This window comes from Lichenostomus cassidix, chromosome Z (assembly GCF_008360975.1).
Source record: "Lichenostomus cassidix isolate B80296 chromosome Z, HeHo_3.0, whole genome shotgun sequence".
In the NCBI taxonomy this organism is placed as follows: Eukaryota; Metazoa; Chordata; class Aves; order Passeriformes; family Meliphagidae; genus Lichenostomus; species Lichenostomus cassidix.
The window spans coordinates 46,908,411-46,928,711 of NC_139511.1; the positions used below are offsets into that span (position 1 = coordinate 46,908,411).

A 20,301-nucleotide genomic window follows, 5' to 3' on the forward strand; every position below is an offset into this window, starting at 1 on the left:
ATGCTAAAAAAATGGGTCCAATATGTTGATTCTATGTATGACAATTCGAAATGCAAGATAAAACCAGTAAAAATAGATGTGCATACATCTCCATGACTGTATGAGAGTGAAAAATTAAATGATCCAAGCAGCACAGAAAATGGAACAGCCATTCTGAAAGAGGCTCCACTTCTAAGAAGTTTTGGTTTGTTGATTTTTTTCAAGGCTTGCTACAGTAGCCACTCAGAAAAACGGCACTTTGCAATAAAAAACTGTTTTGGAGTGCTCTCTGCAAACTGGTCACAGGGGCCAGTTCACCTCATGTCCAACAGACCACTCATGGAGTGTGGTGGACATCAGCACCAACACCAGCAGAGTGCAGCGGGCAACAGCAGGAGGCAGTGGGTGGCAGTGCTGACCTCACACAATGCGCTAGCATTTATCTGCCACTAGAGTGGCTCGTTAAGCTCCTGCTTTCCCAGGAAGGTTCTTTCTCTCCATCATCTTTCTTCCCTTTGTCTCCCAGACAGGGTGGTTGACTGGACGCACCATTGTGGGGTAGAGAACTGATGCCACTTTCCCTATGTCTTTCAAGCCACGTGGGTCTGAAATCTTGGAAATGTTATTTCCCATACTTTGAGTCTCTCTGTTTCCCGGGGCCTCATGAGATTTAGTAATTTTTGTATCTAGTGATTATTTACTGGGGGGTTTTTTGCCTGTTGCTGTTTTGCTTGTCAGTAAACTTTTATTCGTTCCCTTATATCTACTCATATTCATTCCTTATCAGTGAAAAGCAATCGATTGAAACTAAGAGGAGGTAACTCATTTTACAGTGTCCACCTCTTTAAAATGTCTGAAACCAAGACAGCAGTTCTGCAGGGTATGAACCTTTACAATTTAGACATAGAATAACATCTGCAGACTGGGAAAAAGGGCATGAGTCTGACTCATCAGAAATCTTTGTGGGGGAAAAAGCTTCATTCTTCTCTTTCAAATGTAAAAGTTCAGGGGACGCCTCATAAACTCTTTTTAATCAGAGCGCTTTCTTAACATTGGCCACAAAAGTACTTTAACTGACTCCCTGCTTTGTAAAATAAAAAGTGCATTTGTTCCTATTTTATGAGCTTTGATGTTCTTAGATCACCTTACTTTAAAATACGTTATTTGAATAATGATGACATTTTCCTGCTTCTAATGGGTACTTTTCACTTTAAGGAAAACCTTCATTTGATCATCTGCTGTGTAACTTACCAATACAATTAAACTGAGACTCCAAGGCCTTAAAGAAATATCCAAAATAAATTAAGCTAAAACAACACAGGAAGAGACAGAAGTCATAACCTTTACCTACTAACTATAGAGCTTTCCTATTAGGTTAAAAAAGAGGAAAAAAGAAAAATATAGATATAAAAGGGAGGAGACCAGCCCAGACAAAAGAGATGGTGGCTCTAAATATCTTCATTACAAGCTATAAAAAGATTAACCTTAAGCAGGACCTATAGAAACCAAAGATAATCTCCTCTAAAAAAACACCTATACAAATCTTTGCTGAGCATGAAGTGGTGGAGGGGACTTGTTCACTGTCTGCTGGATACAGGCTATACCAAATTAGATCCCTAAGAACTAGAAAATTTCACCAGTGCTCATAACAAACCTCATAACAAACAGGCTTAAAGCCCACTAAAACTACTTTGTTAACCATGCCTGCATTACAATATATTGTTTTCTATCCAAGCAATGTGGCTATTACTTGAACTTCACTTTCAACACATTGCAACTAACAAAAACTTGGAGGATCTGACATTTACACAGACTAGTATTCCTAATAAATGTAACGTGACATGGATGGCAGTGATATCACATGTACACTAGTAATTATTACCCATGTTATGACCCATGAAGGACATAGACCTGTTGAGCTGGTCCAGCACTCCAAAAGCACCTCTCATATGAAGACAGGCTCAGGCTAAGAGAGGTGCTCAGCCTGTAGAAAAGGAGAGAAGGCTTTGGGGAGACCTCTTTGTAGCCTCTCAATACTTAAACAGGGCTTTAAGTATTGAAAATGATATAGTAACAAAATAGATGGAGACACACATTTTAGAAGGAGTAAAGTTTTTAAATATAGATGAGGCATAAGAAAAAAAAAAATTGACAATAAGGGTGATAAAACACTGGATCAAATTGCCCAGAGAGGTGGTGGATGCCCTATACCTGGAAACATTCAAGGTCAGGTCACACAACCTGATGTAGTTGAGACTGTCCCTGCTCATGGCAGGGAATTTGGACTAGACAACCTTTAAAGATCTCTTCCAGCACAAACTATTCTGTGATTCTGTGTTCTCACAGAGAAAGAGAGTGCCTGTGCATCCCCGTGTGTCTGCTGTCAGCCTGTATATTAAAATCAGGAGAAGAATGTATTTCATTATAAAGCATTACCTTAGAAGGTGTCCAATCTCTGATTCATTATTACTTTGCAAATCCTTTAAACAAATAATTTTGTCATTTGTATTTGCATTAAATAATAATTTCATAAGCATATTATTTTATACTTATCTAAATTAAATCTTAGACCATTTTAAATTGCTCATCTCCTTAAAAAATCTCCGTAACATTCTAGAATTACAAGAGAGTTTTCTCTCTTCCAGTATCTGTATAAAGTAAGACATCTCCATATAATTCCCAAGCTTTATACAGTAATGTTCATTTAATCTTGCAGCGTTTTTGTGGAGACGATGCAATCTTTTTCATAACAATACATATCATATTCACTGTTTCTATTGAACTGTTTCCCCTTGCTTTCCATGAAACATTTTTGCAACCAGCAACACTAATCTCACTTCTCTGCTTCAATCACTTCAAGAAACTGCAGAAAAAAACCTCAAGTCTGTGAATTAACCATGCTTCTTTTCGTACATACATCCAAAAGATGCCTCACCTTTTTTGGAAGGTTATGTTACTACTCAGGCATAGCTGCATATTAATTATTGTTGCATGGATAAATAGTACACAAAATCTGAGCATGTTCATACTCATTTATATTTTAAAACTAATACATGTGGTTATCTTTGAGCATTTTTTTTAGTGTCTGCCAAAACTCAAAGTCATATTCACGGTAATGCTTACAACAAGCAGTTTTCACATTTCCATATTTCCATACTTACTTCATCAGCAATAGTATCCTCTAGGAGACAGGAAGCTGTCTGACACAGCAATGCAATAGAATTCAGCCAAGCCATAGCAGAGATATACAGTAAGTAACCTAAGAGTTATTTTTATTGTAAACTATGAACATGCACCACACAATCCCCTTTCTCGTTAAACTGCTACTTCTCCTTTTGTCTAAGGCCTTTTGTCTAACAGCATCTCCAAAGAATTGTATTTATCCAGTTAAATAAAAGAGAAAGTTAAACTTATGTCAGTGGATGAAGACAGGGTAAAATAAAATATATGTTACCCATAGTGAATTGTGCCTGACACATTTTCAAAAATTTACTCATAGAATGTAATTTCCATAAGTTTCCTCTTCCAGCTCTTTGGCATCCACTCCATTAGGGAGTTTTTCATTATAACCAACATGAAGATTCCCTGCTTAAACCTTTTCCTTTTTACTTTATATATGATAAACATAAAAACAGATTGTCCCTTTCTTTTTGACATTTTCCATCTATAGACCCTCAGTCAGTTAAACAACTGCAACTTTTCCACATAACTGACTTCATCAGCAGCTACATTCTCTCCTCTGAAATGCAATGAGGACAGATCTTCAGTGATGTCAGGCAAAGCATGTTTAGTTTTTATCCCACACCTGGGGACATGTGCTTACATTGCCATGACTTGTTAGGCATGTGGACAATAACCTTCAGGACCTCTTCTACAGCAGTGGCTGATATCACTGGTCCACAATCCTTTGTCTGTATTCTAGCTTCAGTATCTTGCACTTTTCTCTAATTACCTCCTGTTTTCCATGTTACCTCAGTAATTTATCAACATCGTGTTCTTTTCTGATTGCCCTTACTTCATAAAAAAAGGCCTCACCAAAACAAAAAAAAAATTTAAAAAAAAAGGGGGCTTGTCTTTGTCTTCAGCTAATATCTCCTCTAATATCCTGCAACAGCTTCTACCCAAGGGATAATTATGCAGGCTGTGGCTGATGAAGCCAGTAAAAAGATTGTGTAACATTTGAGAGATGCTACTAAAAAAACGAGACTTGGAAAAGGGCTTGACTAGGTACTCCAATAAGTAGGTAGCTGCTATCAAAGCAAAGTAGGAGCAGATTTCAAACAAACAAACAAACAAAAAAAAAAAAAACCCAAAAAGATTCTTCATACACTGTGTGTCTGCTTGCCACATGTGGGTGCTAAAATTTAACACCTTATGAGAAAGAAGCTGCATAAGTTCATGAAAAAGAAATCCAACAAAGGTTATTTCTTACTAAGTAAATAGAAAGATACTGCCTTTGGCTAAGACAGTTTCTTATTTCCACATTGTACAAAATTGAGAAAGCATTAGGAATGCCTGCTCAAGACACATGTTCTTCACCAGGTATTAATTTCTTGCTGTGAGAGAAATTCACAGAGAAGAAATTTATCTTCTCTGTCAAAGAGAAGATAACAGACTAGAACAGACTTCAGTTTAATTCTTATGGCACATTTTACTGTTCCACGTAACCTGCAGTTTTAAACCCTTATATTTAGAAACAATACCTAGATATTAAGCAAAATCCAAATGCTTGGCACTAAGAACACACTGCAATATATATAAGGTATCATATGCATTTAATTTTCATGATTTGTGATACTGAAAATCAAACAAAATGCAACTTTACTAATTTATTATTAGCCATATAATAAGGTATTGTGGTAAGTTATTGTCACAGCTTTATTTAGAAATTATTTCACCTAAAATAATATCTTCAAGTAATTTCAATACATTTTGGCTAGTGTTTTGAAGCATTGCAAGTGCTGATTATAGAATGGTTTGGGTTGGAAAGAACATTAAAGATCATCTAGTTCTAACTCCACCGCGTTGGGCAGGGACCCCTTCCACGAGACCAGGCTGCTCAGAGCCCCATCCAGCCTGGCCTCAAACACTGCCAGGGATGGGACATCTACAACTTTTCTGGTCTTAGCAGCCTCAAAGTAAAGAATTTCTTCCTTACATCTAATGTAAACCCTCCATAAGTTTAAAGCCACTACCCCTTGATAATGTCTTAAGCACCAAGTAGGACACTACCTATTTAGTAAATAATGTATTTCCATCCTTTTTTAATCAGCTATTTTCCCTGTGTGTCAATTGACTTTGACTAGTATCTAAAAACCTAAGAAAAGCGGTTAGGAAAGATTTTGGGTTTGGTTTTCTTTCCCCAAAAGTATTTCTAGTAAGAGGTGAAAAGAGTTTTAAGAGTCAACTGCTCCAAAGATGTGTCACAATAATGCCGATTTACTAGTCACCTTTAAAAGCAACTAATTAAAACAGACATGTAATGTTCAACTCTGCTACAGCTAAGTCAAATAGACACAAATTGTAGGGCTATGGCTGTTAAACGTATTTTGTGTTCTTCGAGCTATTCTGTTGGCTTTTTAGATAAAAACCTTTGAACTGAAAATAGATGTCTTTAGTCTTCCACCTTTTCTCTCAATTGCCCAAGGTCAGACTCTTTGTATTAACACAGATGTGCACTAGGATATGGCATTGCTGCATTTTGGCTATCTCATTTTCCCAGCTTATTTATACTTGTGTCTATATTTATCCTTGTGTAAAGAGAAATGGATTGCTATTTCTCTTGACACATTTGAAAATGTTGTTTTCAGCAATGGTCCACTAACGAATATGTTAATCTTTCTACACCAAGGGAATAATCTTCACTCAGAAAATAGCTTTTCAAATTATTTAATTTCAAAGTGAATTATTTAATTCAAAGTCCATTACTGTATCCACTTCAAGTTATTACCTTCAGAGACAAACTTCCTTTTTTAGTGACAAAATATTTTCAAAAACTAATAAACTGCAGAAAAAATTATGTTTATCTAGTAAAAGATTCAGTTTCCTGATGAGCAGCACCATTCTCAACAGAGTTGCTAGATGCTGCCAGTATAATTCACAACCTTCATTTGTATTGTAGGTGATTAAAGTTCACATTGATTATGGAGGCTGATGAAAGAGATATCCACAATAGGCTAATGATCATTTATTGTGTAGAAAGATCTTTGGCTGTGTGTTGGTTTTGCATGGCCCAGTTTTTGGTAGTGGGGGGGCCATAAAGATGGCTCCTGTGAGAAGCTTCCACCATGTTCAGCAGAGCCAATCTCTCTTTAAGGGCTTATTTTACTTCCCATTATCCTCCTCTGACTCTTAGTAATAAATTCACTTTGCAACTAAGTTGAGCCTGTTTGTCCCCTGAAGCGCTTTCTCCCGCTTCCTTATCTCAACTCATGAACCCTTGCATTAATTTTTCTTCCTCTCCCCTGCCCAGCTGTGGTAGGGGACAGCAAGTGAGCAGCTGTTGTAGGTGCCTGGCATTTCACCAGTGTCCAAACAACAGGCTGTAAGCTTAAAGTAGGTTCTTGAAAACAGAAGGCAGCCACACTTCTTTCACAGATGAACATTTTTACTCTTTCAGATGCATCCAAGTCTGTTCAGGACATCCACCTTTGGGAATTTAATGTTTAAAAATCATCAGTTATTTAATTTCCACATTTTAGCAATATAATCCTGCAAACATTCAGTCTGCCCTACCCTTCCTTGCAATTGCAGTTCCCACATCATGCCAATCTAAAGCAACAATATAAACAGCAAGCAGTGTTTCACTACACCATCCATAGCATTATGAACAGTGATCTCCAAGAATGCAAAGAGCAGGAATAAACTGGCTGGGGTAAGAAGATTTTAAAAAGACAGAAGAAAGAGGTGGGATGGAAAATGGGAATATGGAAAGAATTCCACAGCCAAAGAAGGAATGAGAACTGAGGCTGAGACTGAAATGAGTATCAAAACACTCATGCAGGTAACTGCAGTAAAAATAATGCTCACACTTGACAGAGGTGGCTACTATGTGTAATTTGGCCCTAGAATGTAAGTATATGAAGTAAACCACATCCATAAAGTATAAAATGGAGACTACTAGATCCCTGAATATTAAATATTTTGTCATAGTTGTTATTGGTCACTCAGATTTAAAAAATGCTTACAGTAGAAAAAGCAACTGTTGCCAAGCAATTCAACAAGAAAGATTACACTTACCCCTTTGAAGAGGAACCCAAAGGAATGAGATTAGCTTTTTAAAAACATAAATAAATAATCTACTGAAAATAAAAAACTGATCATTCTTCCTGTAAAATATAGAGAAACTGCAAAAATCACTCTTACACACTGGAAAACACCTGGGGCAATTCCAAGCACAAATACAGGCTGAGTGGAAAATAGGTCAAGACTAGCCCTGGTGAGAAAGAGTTGGGACTGTTGGTTGACAGGAAACTCAATGTGAGCAGGCTCACAGCCCAGCAAGCCAACCTCATCCTGGTTTGCCTCAGATGTAGCATGGTCATCCAGTCAACGGAGATGATTCTGCCCCTCTATGAGACCCTACCTGGAGTCCTGTGTCCAGCTCTGGGACCCCAACAAAAGAAGGGCATTGACCTGCTGAAGTGGGTCCACAAGAAGGCCAAGAAAAAGATAAGGAGGCTGGAGAACCTCTCCTGCGAAGACAGGCTGAGAGAGTTGGGGTTGCTCAGCCTAGAGAAGAGAAGGCTCCAAGAACACCTTATAGCACCTTCCAGTACCTAAAGAGGGCTACTAGAAAGACAATTAAGACAACACTTCAAACTGAAAGAGGGTAAATCTAGATTAGATATAAGAAAGAAGTTCTTGATTATGAGGGTGGTGAGACACTGTAACAGGTTGCCCAGAGAAGATGTAGAATGCATCTGGAAGTGTCCAAGGCTAGTCTGGATGTGTCCCTGAGCAACCTGGTCTAGTGGAAGACTCTGTCCACGGCAGGGTGTTCAACTAAATTATCTTTATGATCCCTTCCATGATTCTATGATTCTATGAACACTGAGACTAAATGCTTAGCAAACAAAACAGGAATTACAATGTATCTACTGTATATATATATACACTATGATAAAAAATATGTAGGCTTATTCCCATTATTATAGACAGCAAATATTATATTTAAACCTGAGTATCTTCAGATGAAAGTGAGTATCTTTAAGAAAGCAAAACAGCACCAGCTAGGCAGGGCAGGATATCCTACTACTGGCTATTTTTAGCATGTTTTTCCCCTCAAAGACTTTACAGCAGTACCTCTGGAGATCAAATATAGACTTTGAGGACAAATTAAGATGGATAAAATTGGTGGAGGTTCTCTGGTCCAATTCCAATTCCAACTCCAAGCAGGGCCAGATTCAAAACTGCATCTGATTAAAATCATACTTCACCCTGCAGGGAATCTCCTCCCTGACATACAAGAATACCCACACAGCCGGAGGTGCCCACAGCTGTCAAGCCTTTTGACATGGGTATCAGTGGCAAAGGCTGACTTGGCAAACTCCTATAAAGGCGATGAAAGGTCCAAATGAGGTTCGGGTTTGAGCCTTATGGCACTTACGTTAAAAACATATTTACTGAGTTGAATGGTCTTCAGTTTGGTTTCTGTGACTGCATCAGAAAAAACACATATTTATAAACCTGTTGAAATATGTTGTGTCAAAGATTGGGTTTTGCAAGCAGTAAATATCCTGTTTACAAGCATGCTACCAAAATCAGAAATAAATAACATGCTCCCCACATCTGAGTCCACACATGTGGTGAGCACAGACCTTTCCCGTGAGAAATCTTTCTCTCTTCTTCCTGTGTTCTATAAACAAAGATAAAATTTGGATGTTGTTGGAACAGTGTCTCAAGATATGAATGATTCAACCTGGCCAATCAACCTGGGGGGAGGTTTTGAATTGGCCCAATCTGAGTGATCTTTGAAAGTCTATGTAAGTTGGAATTAATTAATAAATTTGACACAATTCACCACACATTCGAGCCTCAGTTTCTCTCTCTCTGCTAGCAGTTCAACAGCGACACACACATGGTTACCATCAGCATTTACAAGTAATATTCCCACTAAGTCAACTTTTTTGCAGAGAACACTTGCAAAAACCCAGATTTTAAAAATAAAAAATAAATATGTTTTTTAAATAATCATCAGGTCTTATTTTCCTTATTTGCTTTTGAAAACAAAATACCACAGAAACATTTAGGTTTTTACTTTTTCTATTATAGCCAGATTTTCCTGTCCAATAGTTTCTTTTATTAACAATATTTAAATGCATTTAAAGCTTTCTAGAAAAATCAGTCTGAAAATTAAGGCAATGTATAACCAACTCACATGTATTGAGTTAATTTTGGCAGTTACTGAGCTCTGAAAACAGCAGTTTATAATGGAAATGCTGACACTTTACCAGTGAGAAGGGCACCACTACTAAAAGAACATTCAAAATCATTATTTTCAGTAGGGTGAAATAGGGCAGTTTCTGAGCTGGAATGTGGAAAGCTCTTACATGCCACTTTTCTGATGCCTTTGGGAAAAAGAAAGTAAAAATCCTTCAAATTACATAAAGGGCTACTCTAATCATAAAATGCAAAGCAACCCAGAGACTGATTATCAATAAGTAATATACAAAGCATGAAAATGCTCATCTATAGAAAACAACATTCTGCTAAGCTGTTTAAACATAAGCACATAAGATGTGCTCTCAAAATCAGTGCCAATTAACCAGATTAGGTACTTAACAGTTTTGCAGTGCTGTAGAGAAGAGAGCAAGAACCACCCATGAAAAGTCATTCCTTAGTAGCCATATGAACAGCTAGCTTATTATGAAGCAAGCCACTGAAGTGTATTTACCTGTTTCCTTACTTGCACTTCTTTCTGTCTCCTTCCTGTCCCAAATCCTTTGTCCTCTAAATAACAAAGGTACTCCATGTTTATATACTATAGCTATTAGGTGACCACATCTTTGCTCATTGTACAGTACGTTGCATTCTCTATAATGCCAGTCATTATTCTTCCTGACTTCACTAACTTTTTCTAGCTGAAGCATTTAAGATTAATGAGGCGTTTGTTCTCAATCAAGGCACTTTGTATGAATACAGTTACACTTTCAGGATCCATGCAGATGACTTACTTAATATTATTTGATTTTTTAAAATTGTTTCAGGAGATTGATTTATGGCTATTTTTGTCCATTAGCATAGATCATTCAGTATCACTGTTCTCTTTTGTCAATAACTGTTACCAAACAGGACCTACTGCCTGGTAGAATATAAAGATATACTATGTATCATGAAGTCAGGTAAATCCTAAAGGGAGAAAATTTTACATAAAGTATTGTAAAGCGTATGACTTCAGCTACTTAGAGATGCTGAAACTGCAAGAAAACAGTATGCTTCTGAATCTCAAAATCAGTTTCCTCTGATAATATAAGATGGAATAGCCATCAAGGAAAAGTCTGTCTCTGTCAATCTAAATCCACATAGATGTTTTCCATACTTTAACGATGTTCACAGTTAGGATCCACACATAATAAAGTTAGATTTAGCTATTAAGACAACTCTCATTTCTACAGTGCTCTCATGCTTCATTGCTTTGCAAAGTCATGCTGATATACAGAAGCCTAATAGACACTAAATTTTCCATAAAGTTAACATAACTACTGTGATTTTAAGAAAGTATAATTTAACAGAATTTAAAACAATATTGTGTAAGCAGAGGACTGAGAAGGAATTTTACCTCCTAAGAAATGAACTCTGAAACAAGGTTGTACCAATGCTTCGTAACTTCCATTATATTCTTCATTACACAAAACTTTCTTTCTCCTTGTTTTCCAATCAACTTTCCCTTCAGGATTTAATGCCTTAGCCAGAAGGGTCTTAGCTCAGACAGGTCATCTTTGGCTAAATCTCCTCATCTAGCAATCAATATGAAAAGCAGGGAAAACAATTTCAAACATCCAGGAAGCTGTCATTTCAGGGAGTAGGTATCTCCTAGTAACTAAATCTTCCCTTTTCGTGCACTTTTCTGATACAAAAAAACTTAAATTTTGGAAGGCATGTGTATATATAGTTCCCACAGAGAGCCAAATCTCTTTCAGATCTTCTGCAACGGCTGCAGTATTTTAGGAATGATTATCCAGAACAAAAATTTAGATGAATTTGATTTTTTTTTTATTTAATTCATGCAGAAATTTGAAGTCTCAACTGTGTCAGCTGGAATGTAAAATACACTCTATATTCCCTCCAGTAAAAAAAAAGGTCATGAAAATAACTAATTTTCCTTAATTTCATCTCCCTCTCTAGAGAGACTTATGGTTTTACACAGCAATTTAAAATACAATTAAAATATTATATGTAAAACAACAGACATGGAAAACACATTCAGTGTTCAGATTTGGTAAAAAAATATGTGGACAGGCTGGAGAGGTCCAGAGAAGAGCCATATAGATGAGCAAATGACTGGGAAGCCTTCCATGTGAAGAAAAACTGAGAGAACTGGTTTTGTTCAGCCATGAGTAAAGAAGACTTAGGGGAGACTTGACCATCAGGTTCCACTATTTAATGGGTGGATACAAAGACTATGGCGATTCCCTTTCTTACAAGGAGTCACTTGGAAAATATAAGGGGTAATGGGTACAAGTTATTCCTGAAGACAATCTGATTAGGCATAAGGGAAAAAAATTCCCAGTGAGAACTATCAGACACTGGACTAATCTCCCCAGAGAAGTGTTGAGTGTCCCTATGTTAGACACTTAAAATTCATATGAACAGGGTGTTGGGCCATCTTGTCTAAATGTGCTTTTACCAAGAAAGATTGGACCAGATGATTCTTGAGGTCCCCTTCCAACCTGGTATTCTATGATTATATGAAAAAATATATAAAAATTTTAAAATTTATTCATAAAATAATTATATGTATTTAATTCAAAGGAAGCATAAAACTTTAGGCTGCAGGTTGGCACAACTAACAAGAAATGCAGATTTTTAAAAGAGATTGTAGTATTTTTGGGGTGGCAGTATATTTAATTGTGTTGTCATTTTTAATAGATTTACAGACAACCAGTTAAAGAGAACTATATTATCTCAAGTATAATGCTAAGATTAGATAAAAGTATTGTACTATGTTGAAGTGAAAGCTGTTAGCATAATCTAAGATTATCACCCAAACTCTGAAGGGACAGAAACATCCAAAAATGACAAATAGGATGAAATAAGTATCAGCAATTATTATCATGCTGCTGTCAGAACTGAGGTTCCATACAAGCAAAAATATACTATCATATTTAAGTTAAATATCAAAGTAAGACATTTTTCCCTAAAGACAACTACAGCCACACTGCTTTCAATGAATAATACTGTCTAAACAAGCAAAACAGAACTATAGAAAAAACAAAATTCAATGTCTATTTTATCCTTCTGCCTCAAGGCACAATCAAGTCTTCTTCAACTATATATATATATCTATATATATATCCTAGCCCTGTAGTTCACTAGTTTCAGAAATAAAAACCCATGAAATTTTCTTGTATTAATATTAACTTCTGCTGATGCAGCTTAAAGCCTCTACAACTCATCTTACCCCTAAAATGAGAGAATTGCAATTGATTATGTTACTCTTAGTCGTACACATACAAGTTTGCATGATAAAATGTGACCTTCCTTTCTGCCTTCCCCTGGCTATACTAAGATTAAATCTTTTCAATCCTGCCTTATGGAATAATTGACATCTATCAGGAATGATTAAAAGAATTTTGATTTATTGCCATTTCAGTTGCAACTCCATCATGGTTTCTTGAATGTTGTACATCCACTGTTAGACACAATTCTTCAGCTCACTCACTTAGACACTCACCAAAACTGAAGGGAGCAGAAAGATTGTTCCATCATTTTTTTCAGGCTTTGCTTCTAGTACAAAGCTTAAGCATCCTCATGTGATGTTTCAGGTTCTATAGAACAGACAATACATTGAGTTTGTGACCAGAGTGGTCACAACTGCAGCTGGCAACAGGAACTACTGCTCAGGTAGAGTCTCCCATATTATGTGTGCATCCTGACAACTCCTAAGCACTCTCCCTATCTCTGTTGAACTCCATATGGTTTTATTTTTCAATATAGTTAAACACTTTGGTAGCTTCACATTAAGAAATTTCCCCCAGCTCCTGTGCAATCATCTTAAACAGCTTAAAACAAACCAGTCTGGATTTCCACATATGCTCCATAACCAAATGAAAAGTAATCAGCAAATGATGCCCAGAAATTTATCATTCTCTAAATGATTTTAAGAATCTTGAGAATGATGCTGGTGGTCTGAGGTATTAAGGGTTGAGAGCAAATCCATATTGCTATGTGTTTGGCAACTATTAGTTTCATCATCTCTCTTCTGCCACTAAAGTATCAAAATTTAAAAATACATCAAAAGAATCTGAGTTAGGATGCATGAAATCTTTTTCTTATTCCTTATTCCCATGAGCAAAAAAATCAGTGGCCTGCTCTTAAATAGATACCTCTTTGTATTCTGTTATTTTCTAGGCTTTTAGAAATTGATAGATTCACCACTTGTTCCGTATTTTTCTTGGCATCTGAAATAGGCTGACTGCCACCTACATCCTCGGGTGACCCATTTCATGCCTTTTTAAAAAACAGTAAGTTTTCCAGGCTGACATCACCTCATCTAAGCTGTGCGAACTCCTGTAATCACTAACAGCTCTGAGCATATCTGCATCTCAGGATTTTTGAAGACCCTGTTGTTAAAAAAGTGGATTTGGGTAAGTATTTAAGAAAGCATTATTCATACATTTGAAACAGCTGGATTTCTGCTAACTTGGGTAACAGATGCCTACTATCTGTTACTCCTACATCTTTCAGTTGAAAACGAACAGTTCACATTTATATGTGAATGATACATAATAACAAAGACTACAAGACAGCAGACAAGGCAACACATCAATACACTTATAAGCAAACGTAATACTACTCTAGAGGTCTATTCAATCTTTGGTATTTCATTGAAACTTTCCAATTTAATGATGACTTGAGGCATTAAGAATGCAACTTTATTCCACGAGCATGCCTTAATGAAGGACACTCCTGGGGTACAAATTCATTTCACTCATGTTACCAAAACAGAGCTACAAAAAGATGAATTGGTAAGTTCTAGCAATTCAACTGGACAATAATCAATACACACATAAAATTATACCAACTCAGTTAAATATGTAAGAGGTAAAGCTTACATTAAATAAATTGTCTGAACGGCTAACGCATATTGTCTAATCTTCACACAGTGAAAATGGTGCTCCTTTTCAGTCCTATTATCCTCTTGTTAGCTAACATATAAAATTAGAGAAATACATTGGGTCCTCTCTCCAGTTTCTACAGTGTGTGCAAAAATCCAATTCTAAACCTTCACCACGAAAAATTTGTATTCAGCCATTACCTGTAAGGTTTTGATACCTCTTTCACTGCTTCATCTCATCTTCTCAAATAATTTTGCCAAAAAAGTACTTCCCCTAAAATTCAGATTTTCCTTATTTTCAGAAATTTATATGCGTAAGAGAATAAGAGAATAACCCCAAACTTATTCAGTAAAATATGAACAATTCTTCTCAGAGAATAAAAATAAATCAATGCTTTCCACAGGTGTTATTTTCCCCTAGAAGTCTGCCAAAGAAAAATTCCAGTCAAGTTAACTTTTAGTCTTCTCCCCAATATTTTCCTTTCTCTATCATAGCACCAAAGCTCCGCCTTAACAGACCCACAGTGAATGGAAATGAGTCATCAGTCACTTCACAATTGTTCTTGTCTTTCACTTACTGCTGCCATCTAAATGTCCTCTTCACTTCAAGAATATTTGTAACCTTAAAACCTTAGAACAATTTTAGAATCCTTTCTACAATACATAATTAACAAATTTTAGGACTAGATTTTGTTTTACAATTTTTTCAGTGACTTTACCTTTAAAAAATTTACTATAGTCAAAAGACAAAGAGTCCAAATTTCCACTCAAATGTGTTATTATCATATTGCAGTTAACATCAAATCCCAAGGCAACACTTTAAATTTTTCAACGTTTTTAACAAAAATATGTGATTCAGTCATACATGGTATTCCATGAATTCCTCCTAAGAACTCTCATACTTGCACATCATAGCTGTGATTTCCCCAAAAGCAATTAACATTTTTTAATATTTGATAGAGCAATGGGGCTTTCTAACCCTGTTTGTCTGATAATTAAATTCTGAGCTCACAGGAACAGACTTACACTTTTTCCCTTGATATTCCCCTGTATCTAGAACAGTAGTCACCAAAGTACTTCAGAAGACCTTCAAATTCATAACTGTCTGATAAGGAGGTTGTAATAAAGCATTCTGGCAGCCACTGGAAGATTAAAACTGGATTCCACCTATGTAGGAGAAATCTCATTTTTTCTCTTTTACATGCATTTTAATTTGTTGTTTGTTTGAACAATACTTTTCACAAAATTATGTCCTGTTAGCCAATACTTTTCGTAAGTCTACGAAAATACTCCACGTTTGTCTATCAAAATGCCATTACATTTTAAATGGAAATCTACTCGTATTTTACAAATATTGTTTCCCAGCAACTGTGATCAGAAAAAATACGCAGGTTGCGTTCCACATGAAATAATGCATATGCTACCTTTTTTAATTTCCCTTAATCTCTAGTATGTTAGATAGCTAAACAACATGTGAAACTTACAGCTGTCCAGGCTTTTTTCCTGCATCGAGAACACAACCACTCATTATGGATTTCATGAGAAGGAACACCATAGCAACCTAGAATAAGAGAGCTGGATTGATTATTATATTCTGGTTTTCTGTCAATAATGTCATACAATTCAATTGTATATAAGCCTTAGTAAAAAACACATCTGTCCTGTGACAAAGCAGAATTCTGCAATCTAGGCTTACTGCTAATTTCATAGTCTATGGAATATATCTCCTGAAAACTCAAAAAAAAAAGAAGAAAACCCACAAAAATTCCCACAAGAAAAACAAAACAAAACCAAAAAAACACCAAACCAAACAACAATAACCCCAAGCACACAAAAAAAGCCAAATCACTGTGAATTTCTTATTTTTGTCAGTGTAATATGAAATCACCAGCTCTCCCTGAAGTAAAAATTTGACTTACTGTACTGACATTTATTCGGTGCAAATATACCACATTTCCAAATATCACATGGACTTCTTAGACTTAACTACTACAGTTCTGTCTTTAGGAGATACTGCAGAAAATCCACACATTCATCAGTCACTCTTGCAATAAATAGGAATGCAAAGTGAAGGAAAGTACTGCATACCCAAATTTAATAGCAATATTCACAAGTCCTCCAGGAGAATGACACCCTAACTACTTAATAAGGACACAGTAGCCCTGCACAGTGAATTCAAATAGAGAAACAAAAGAGTAACTTAATCACTCAGAACAGAAAAAAGAATCAGAAGTTCGTGATTATTGAACGTTTACAAGAAAGTTAATTCTTCAATATTTTCACAGCAATCATTAAAAAAATTACAGATAATGCAATGTAGTCTTCAAAAAAAAATTAGCCAGTGACTGAAGCATTACAAATGGAAATGTTTTTCAAGTATTTTTAAAGACATGCTAGAAGCCTAACTAACTATTATTTATCAATAAAGCAAAATTCGAAATTACATTTCTGCTAACAGAACAATTAGATTATTTACTTGCATGAACCCGAACGCAACATTTTGCACATGAAATCAGAAGACTTGTTCCATCTTCTTCAATAAAGGCATTTGATGGATAGTTTTCGGTGTTTTCTTCACTATAAATAAAACACATTTCTGGAATAAGAGGTTTCGTCTTCTGATTTTCTGCCATCAATGTTTCTGCTGAGTTTGCTTCCCTGAAAGTTGGACTTTCTTCATCATGATTGTCTGGCTGGAAAATAAACAAAATTTATATTTAAGTAAAAGAAAGGAGAGTCTTACTCTTCCTTTTGACAATGATGAAACTATTCTTCCCCTCCTACCTTTCGCAGTAAGTGTAACACTTTCGCAAGAAAATTAACTGCTTCTAGGTATTTATCACAGTCATTCTACCTCAATTGTTCCAAATAACTGTGAAATCTAAAATAGCGCTCAGCCTGCAAACCAGTGTTATTGCAGCAGTGTTTAATGATACCGTACCTCTTGAGCCATTTAATTGGGTCCAGTGCAATAAAGACTTCTTTCCTGGTTCCCATGCTGAGGAAATTCCAGCTTAGCAGCTTCAGAATTAGCAACAAAGTACTACAACACAATTTTTACTTGCCATTTGATACAGTAATTCCATAAGACAGTATCAAACAATGCTCTGCATTAGATTGTTTAGGAGGGAATATTTTTTCCAGAGAAGGCCTAAATACTGTGAAAATACTTATTTCCTCAACACTAAAGGAAGGCAGCCTATAAGAGGCTCTGATAAAATGTATTTAGAGATGTACATATAAGGCAATCGTTAGAAGATACAAACCTATTTAGGTTCACCATGTCAAAAAGTGTAATTTCAAGGGCAAATACACACACACTAACATCAACCCTGCACAACTGGTAGCGGAAGGCATACACTGCCTGCAGCCAAGAATAGATGCAGGTGAACAAAGTATCAGTTCTAATTTTAACAGCAGTGAGTTAATTTACCTCTCTTAAAAATGAAATGCCTACATTTATCTTTTTTATAATTTACTGGAAATTAGGTAGCCAGACAGCTATTTCCCACTTCATCCAGAGATGACGCTATGAGAATCTTGCTTACCTTATAGTATGGCATGAGAAGAGTGCAAATGGCACAGTGAGGTTCCTTTTTTGCACAAGCTGTATTGTATTCTTTTTCAGCATTGAAATTCAATTGTCTTGTCTGCCACAGGTAGACCAGAGGCCTGGCCCATGCCTCCGACTCTTGAACTTTCTCCTCAATTAAGGTAGTCTCAGGCAGTTCTTAAAGAAAGTAAACAATGGCTATACTGTAGTCATGGAATGAAGATAACAATGAATCTGTCATGTGTGCTAATAAAGAAGATCAAACAATGTTATAAGAAGTCCATGTGCAAATACAGGTGCGGAAGTCTAAAAGAATGTCATGTCAGTAAAAACCCACAATTAAGTGCTTTGACATCTGTGTCATGAGCTGACTGCTCCATGTACAGCGTATCAAAGTAGCTCTACCATTTACAATTTGTATTCATATCCTCAACATTTTGTCTCACTCTCCCACTCTCTCCTTAATCCCTCCAAACTCTATTCCCTCTCCCGCTACACACTCTGCCCTAAATTCCTTATAGATGGAACATATTGCATCCTGGCAGCCCTACCAGACAAATCACTCCATTCACACAGGATGGCATCTCACAAACTCTTCATGGAGACTGATACTCATTTTGCAAAGGGGAAAAAAAGGCAGCAGCTATAGCCAGGGAGAAATGGGGAACAATCAGATCTAAGGAGCAGAGGGACATGAATGCTGGATTGTACAGACAGTGCCTACTAAATCTTTCACAATCAATGAGAAGGCGTGTAAGTATCAATCAGAATAATTTTAATTATTGGAATTGAAGGTGGAAAGGAAGATATGAAAAGCTTTTAACAAAACTTTCTGATAACAAGAAAGTTCTATAGCATACAGTCTTTTTCTAATGATTTTAAAAAAACTGTTTACTTCAGAAGAAGAAAATTCCAACACAGAGAAACATTTAAGTCCATTAAGCTGATTCATCACATTCCTTCAGCCCATGAATGCTTTCTTCACTTTATGAAAAAGCAGAGGCTCTATGGGTCTCCTATGATAAATTGTCACACATTACTACAAAACCACCATAAAGTTGGCAAAATTTTTATCAGGGTTGAATAAAATATCAACTAAAATATTTGTCTACAAGCAAGCCAAGTGTAATAAAAATAAATTAACAAATATATCCTGCATGTGATTTTTAATCCATTTTTTATATTTTCTCAAAAGAATTAATACCAATTCAATAAATATTTGCTAATAATCCAGCTAGAAGGAAGCAAACAAAACAACTACAAAAAAGCTGACAATATTTAGCAGCAGAGCTTTCTGGTGAAAAAGCTAGCTTCAAAAGAACACCAGTGAAGAAACAGCTAAATACAAGAAGAAGATGAACATATGAAATGCCAGTATTACTTTTTAAACTTTTTTAATTACTTACTTTTTAAGTTAAAAGTTTAACAAAGTTTTTGCTTAAAAACATTCTGTCCAATCATACTTCTTCTATTGCTTGCAATTTTAAAGAACTGTAAAACACATAGCTCTGAAATTTATTTCTCTCATTCTTTTCCTATCTCTTTAAATTTTCCTTTAAAGAGCCATCTTACAAGTGGCTTCACCCTTACAGATTTTTTCTTAATTCTTACTTTCACATTATTTTCCTTCAGGAGCTTGTACTCATTATTTTAAGTACTTTCGTATTTCAAAATTCAGAGCTTGATTCTGCCTTATGAAGAAAACAAGGAGGCATACAAAATTCATTGTGAAGATTTGTAGTATCTTCTGTATCTATTATCCTCTTCGAAACTGACATCCTTTGATTACACCACTCCTTATCACTGCTGAATAGTTCTTCCATGATAGTTGAAGCCTTCACCCAGAAACTCAGCCTATTATGCTCTTCTTTATTTAAAAATCTATCTTAGTATTTACAGTCCTGGAACCAATTCTAGGATGATAACTGCAGTTCTCTCACACAGTGCTCTGGCTTTCCACTGCCTACAGCAGACTGCTGAGTTCATAACCATATTGTTTTAGGTTTTGATGAAAATAATATTTACATCCTAATTCCATATAAACACCATAATTTCAGTTCCCTCTTATGTGATCTATACAAATCCTTTCCCAACTAAGAAATTGAAAAGAACTCAAGAGACAAGAATAAATCTGGCTTTTAACAGCATTCTTTTGCTTTCAAGAGTTTTGTATTTTATTTCTGAACCACATTCCAAATGAAGCTAGAGACAAAGTGTCATATACATATATACCAGACTCCATCTTGCACAAACCCAAAAAATTGTAACACTATTTTAACAAATTTATTTCCTCCTTTACATTATGCTTAGAGCACTTCCAGTTAGTTACTGACTAGAAGCAAACCTTCAACATTTCCCTCTGATCTTTAATATCTCTGATTGAATTCTATGTCCTCTGAGGTGTGACTGTCTTCTGCATGGTCCTTACTACAATCTTCTGTCTCTGCATGAGCTACACAAGATCTCTAATATGATCCTCTGGTATATTACA

At 35.9% G+C, this 20,301-nt stretch overlaps 1 protein-coding gene across 6 annotated transcripts in view; it reads right to left on the reverse strand.

The window, feature by feature from the left end:
* The window catches only part of KDM4C (lysine demethylase 4C), a 249,253-nt gene that overhangs the window by 78,772 nt on the left and 150,180 nt on the right, over positions 1-20,301 (reverse strand). For all 6 annotated transcript variants that reach the window (XM_085043366.1, XM_085043368.1, XM_085043367.1 and 3 more), the window contains 3 exons: positions 17,806-17,987; positions 16,734-16,950; positions 15,742-15,818 (listed from right to left, as the gene is read on the reverse strand). In XM_085043366.1, coding sequence (XP_084899492.1) covers positions 15,742-15,818; positions 16,734-16,950; positions 17,806-17,987 — 476 coding nt within the window. The remainder of the gene's footprint in view (positions 1-15,741; positions 15,819-16,733; positions 16,951-17,805; positions 17,988-20,301) is intronic.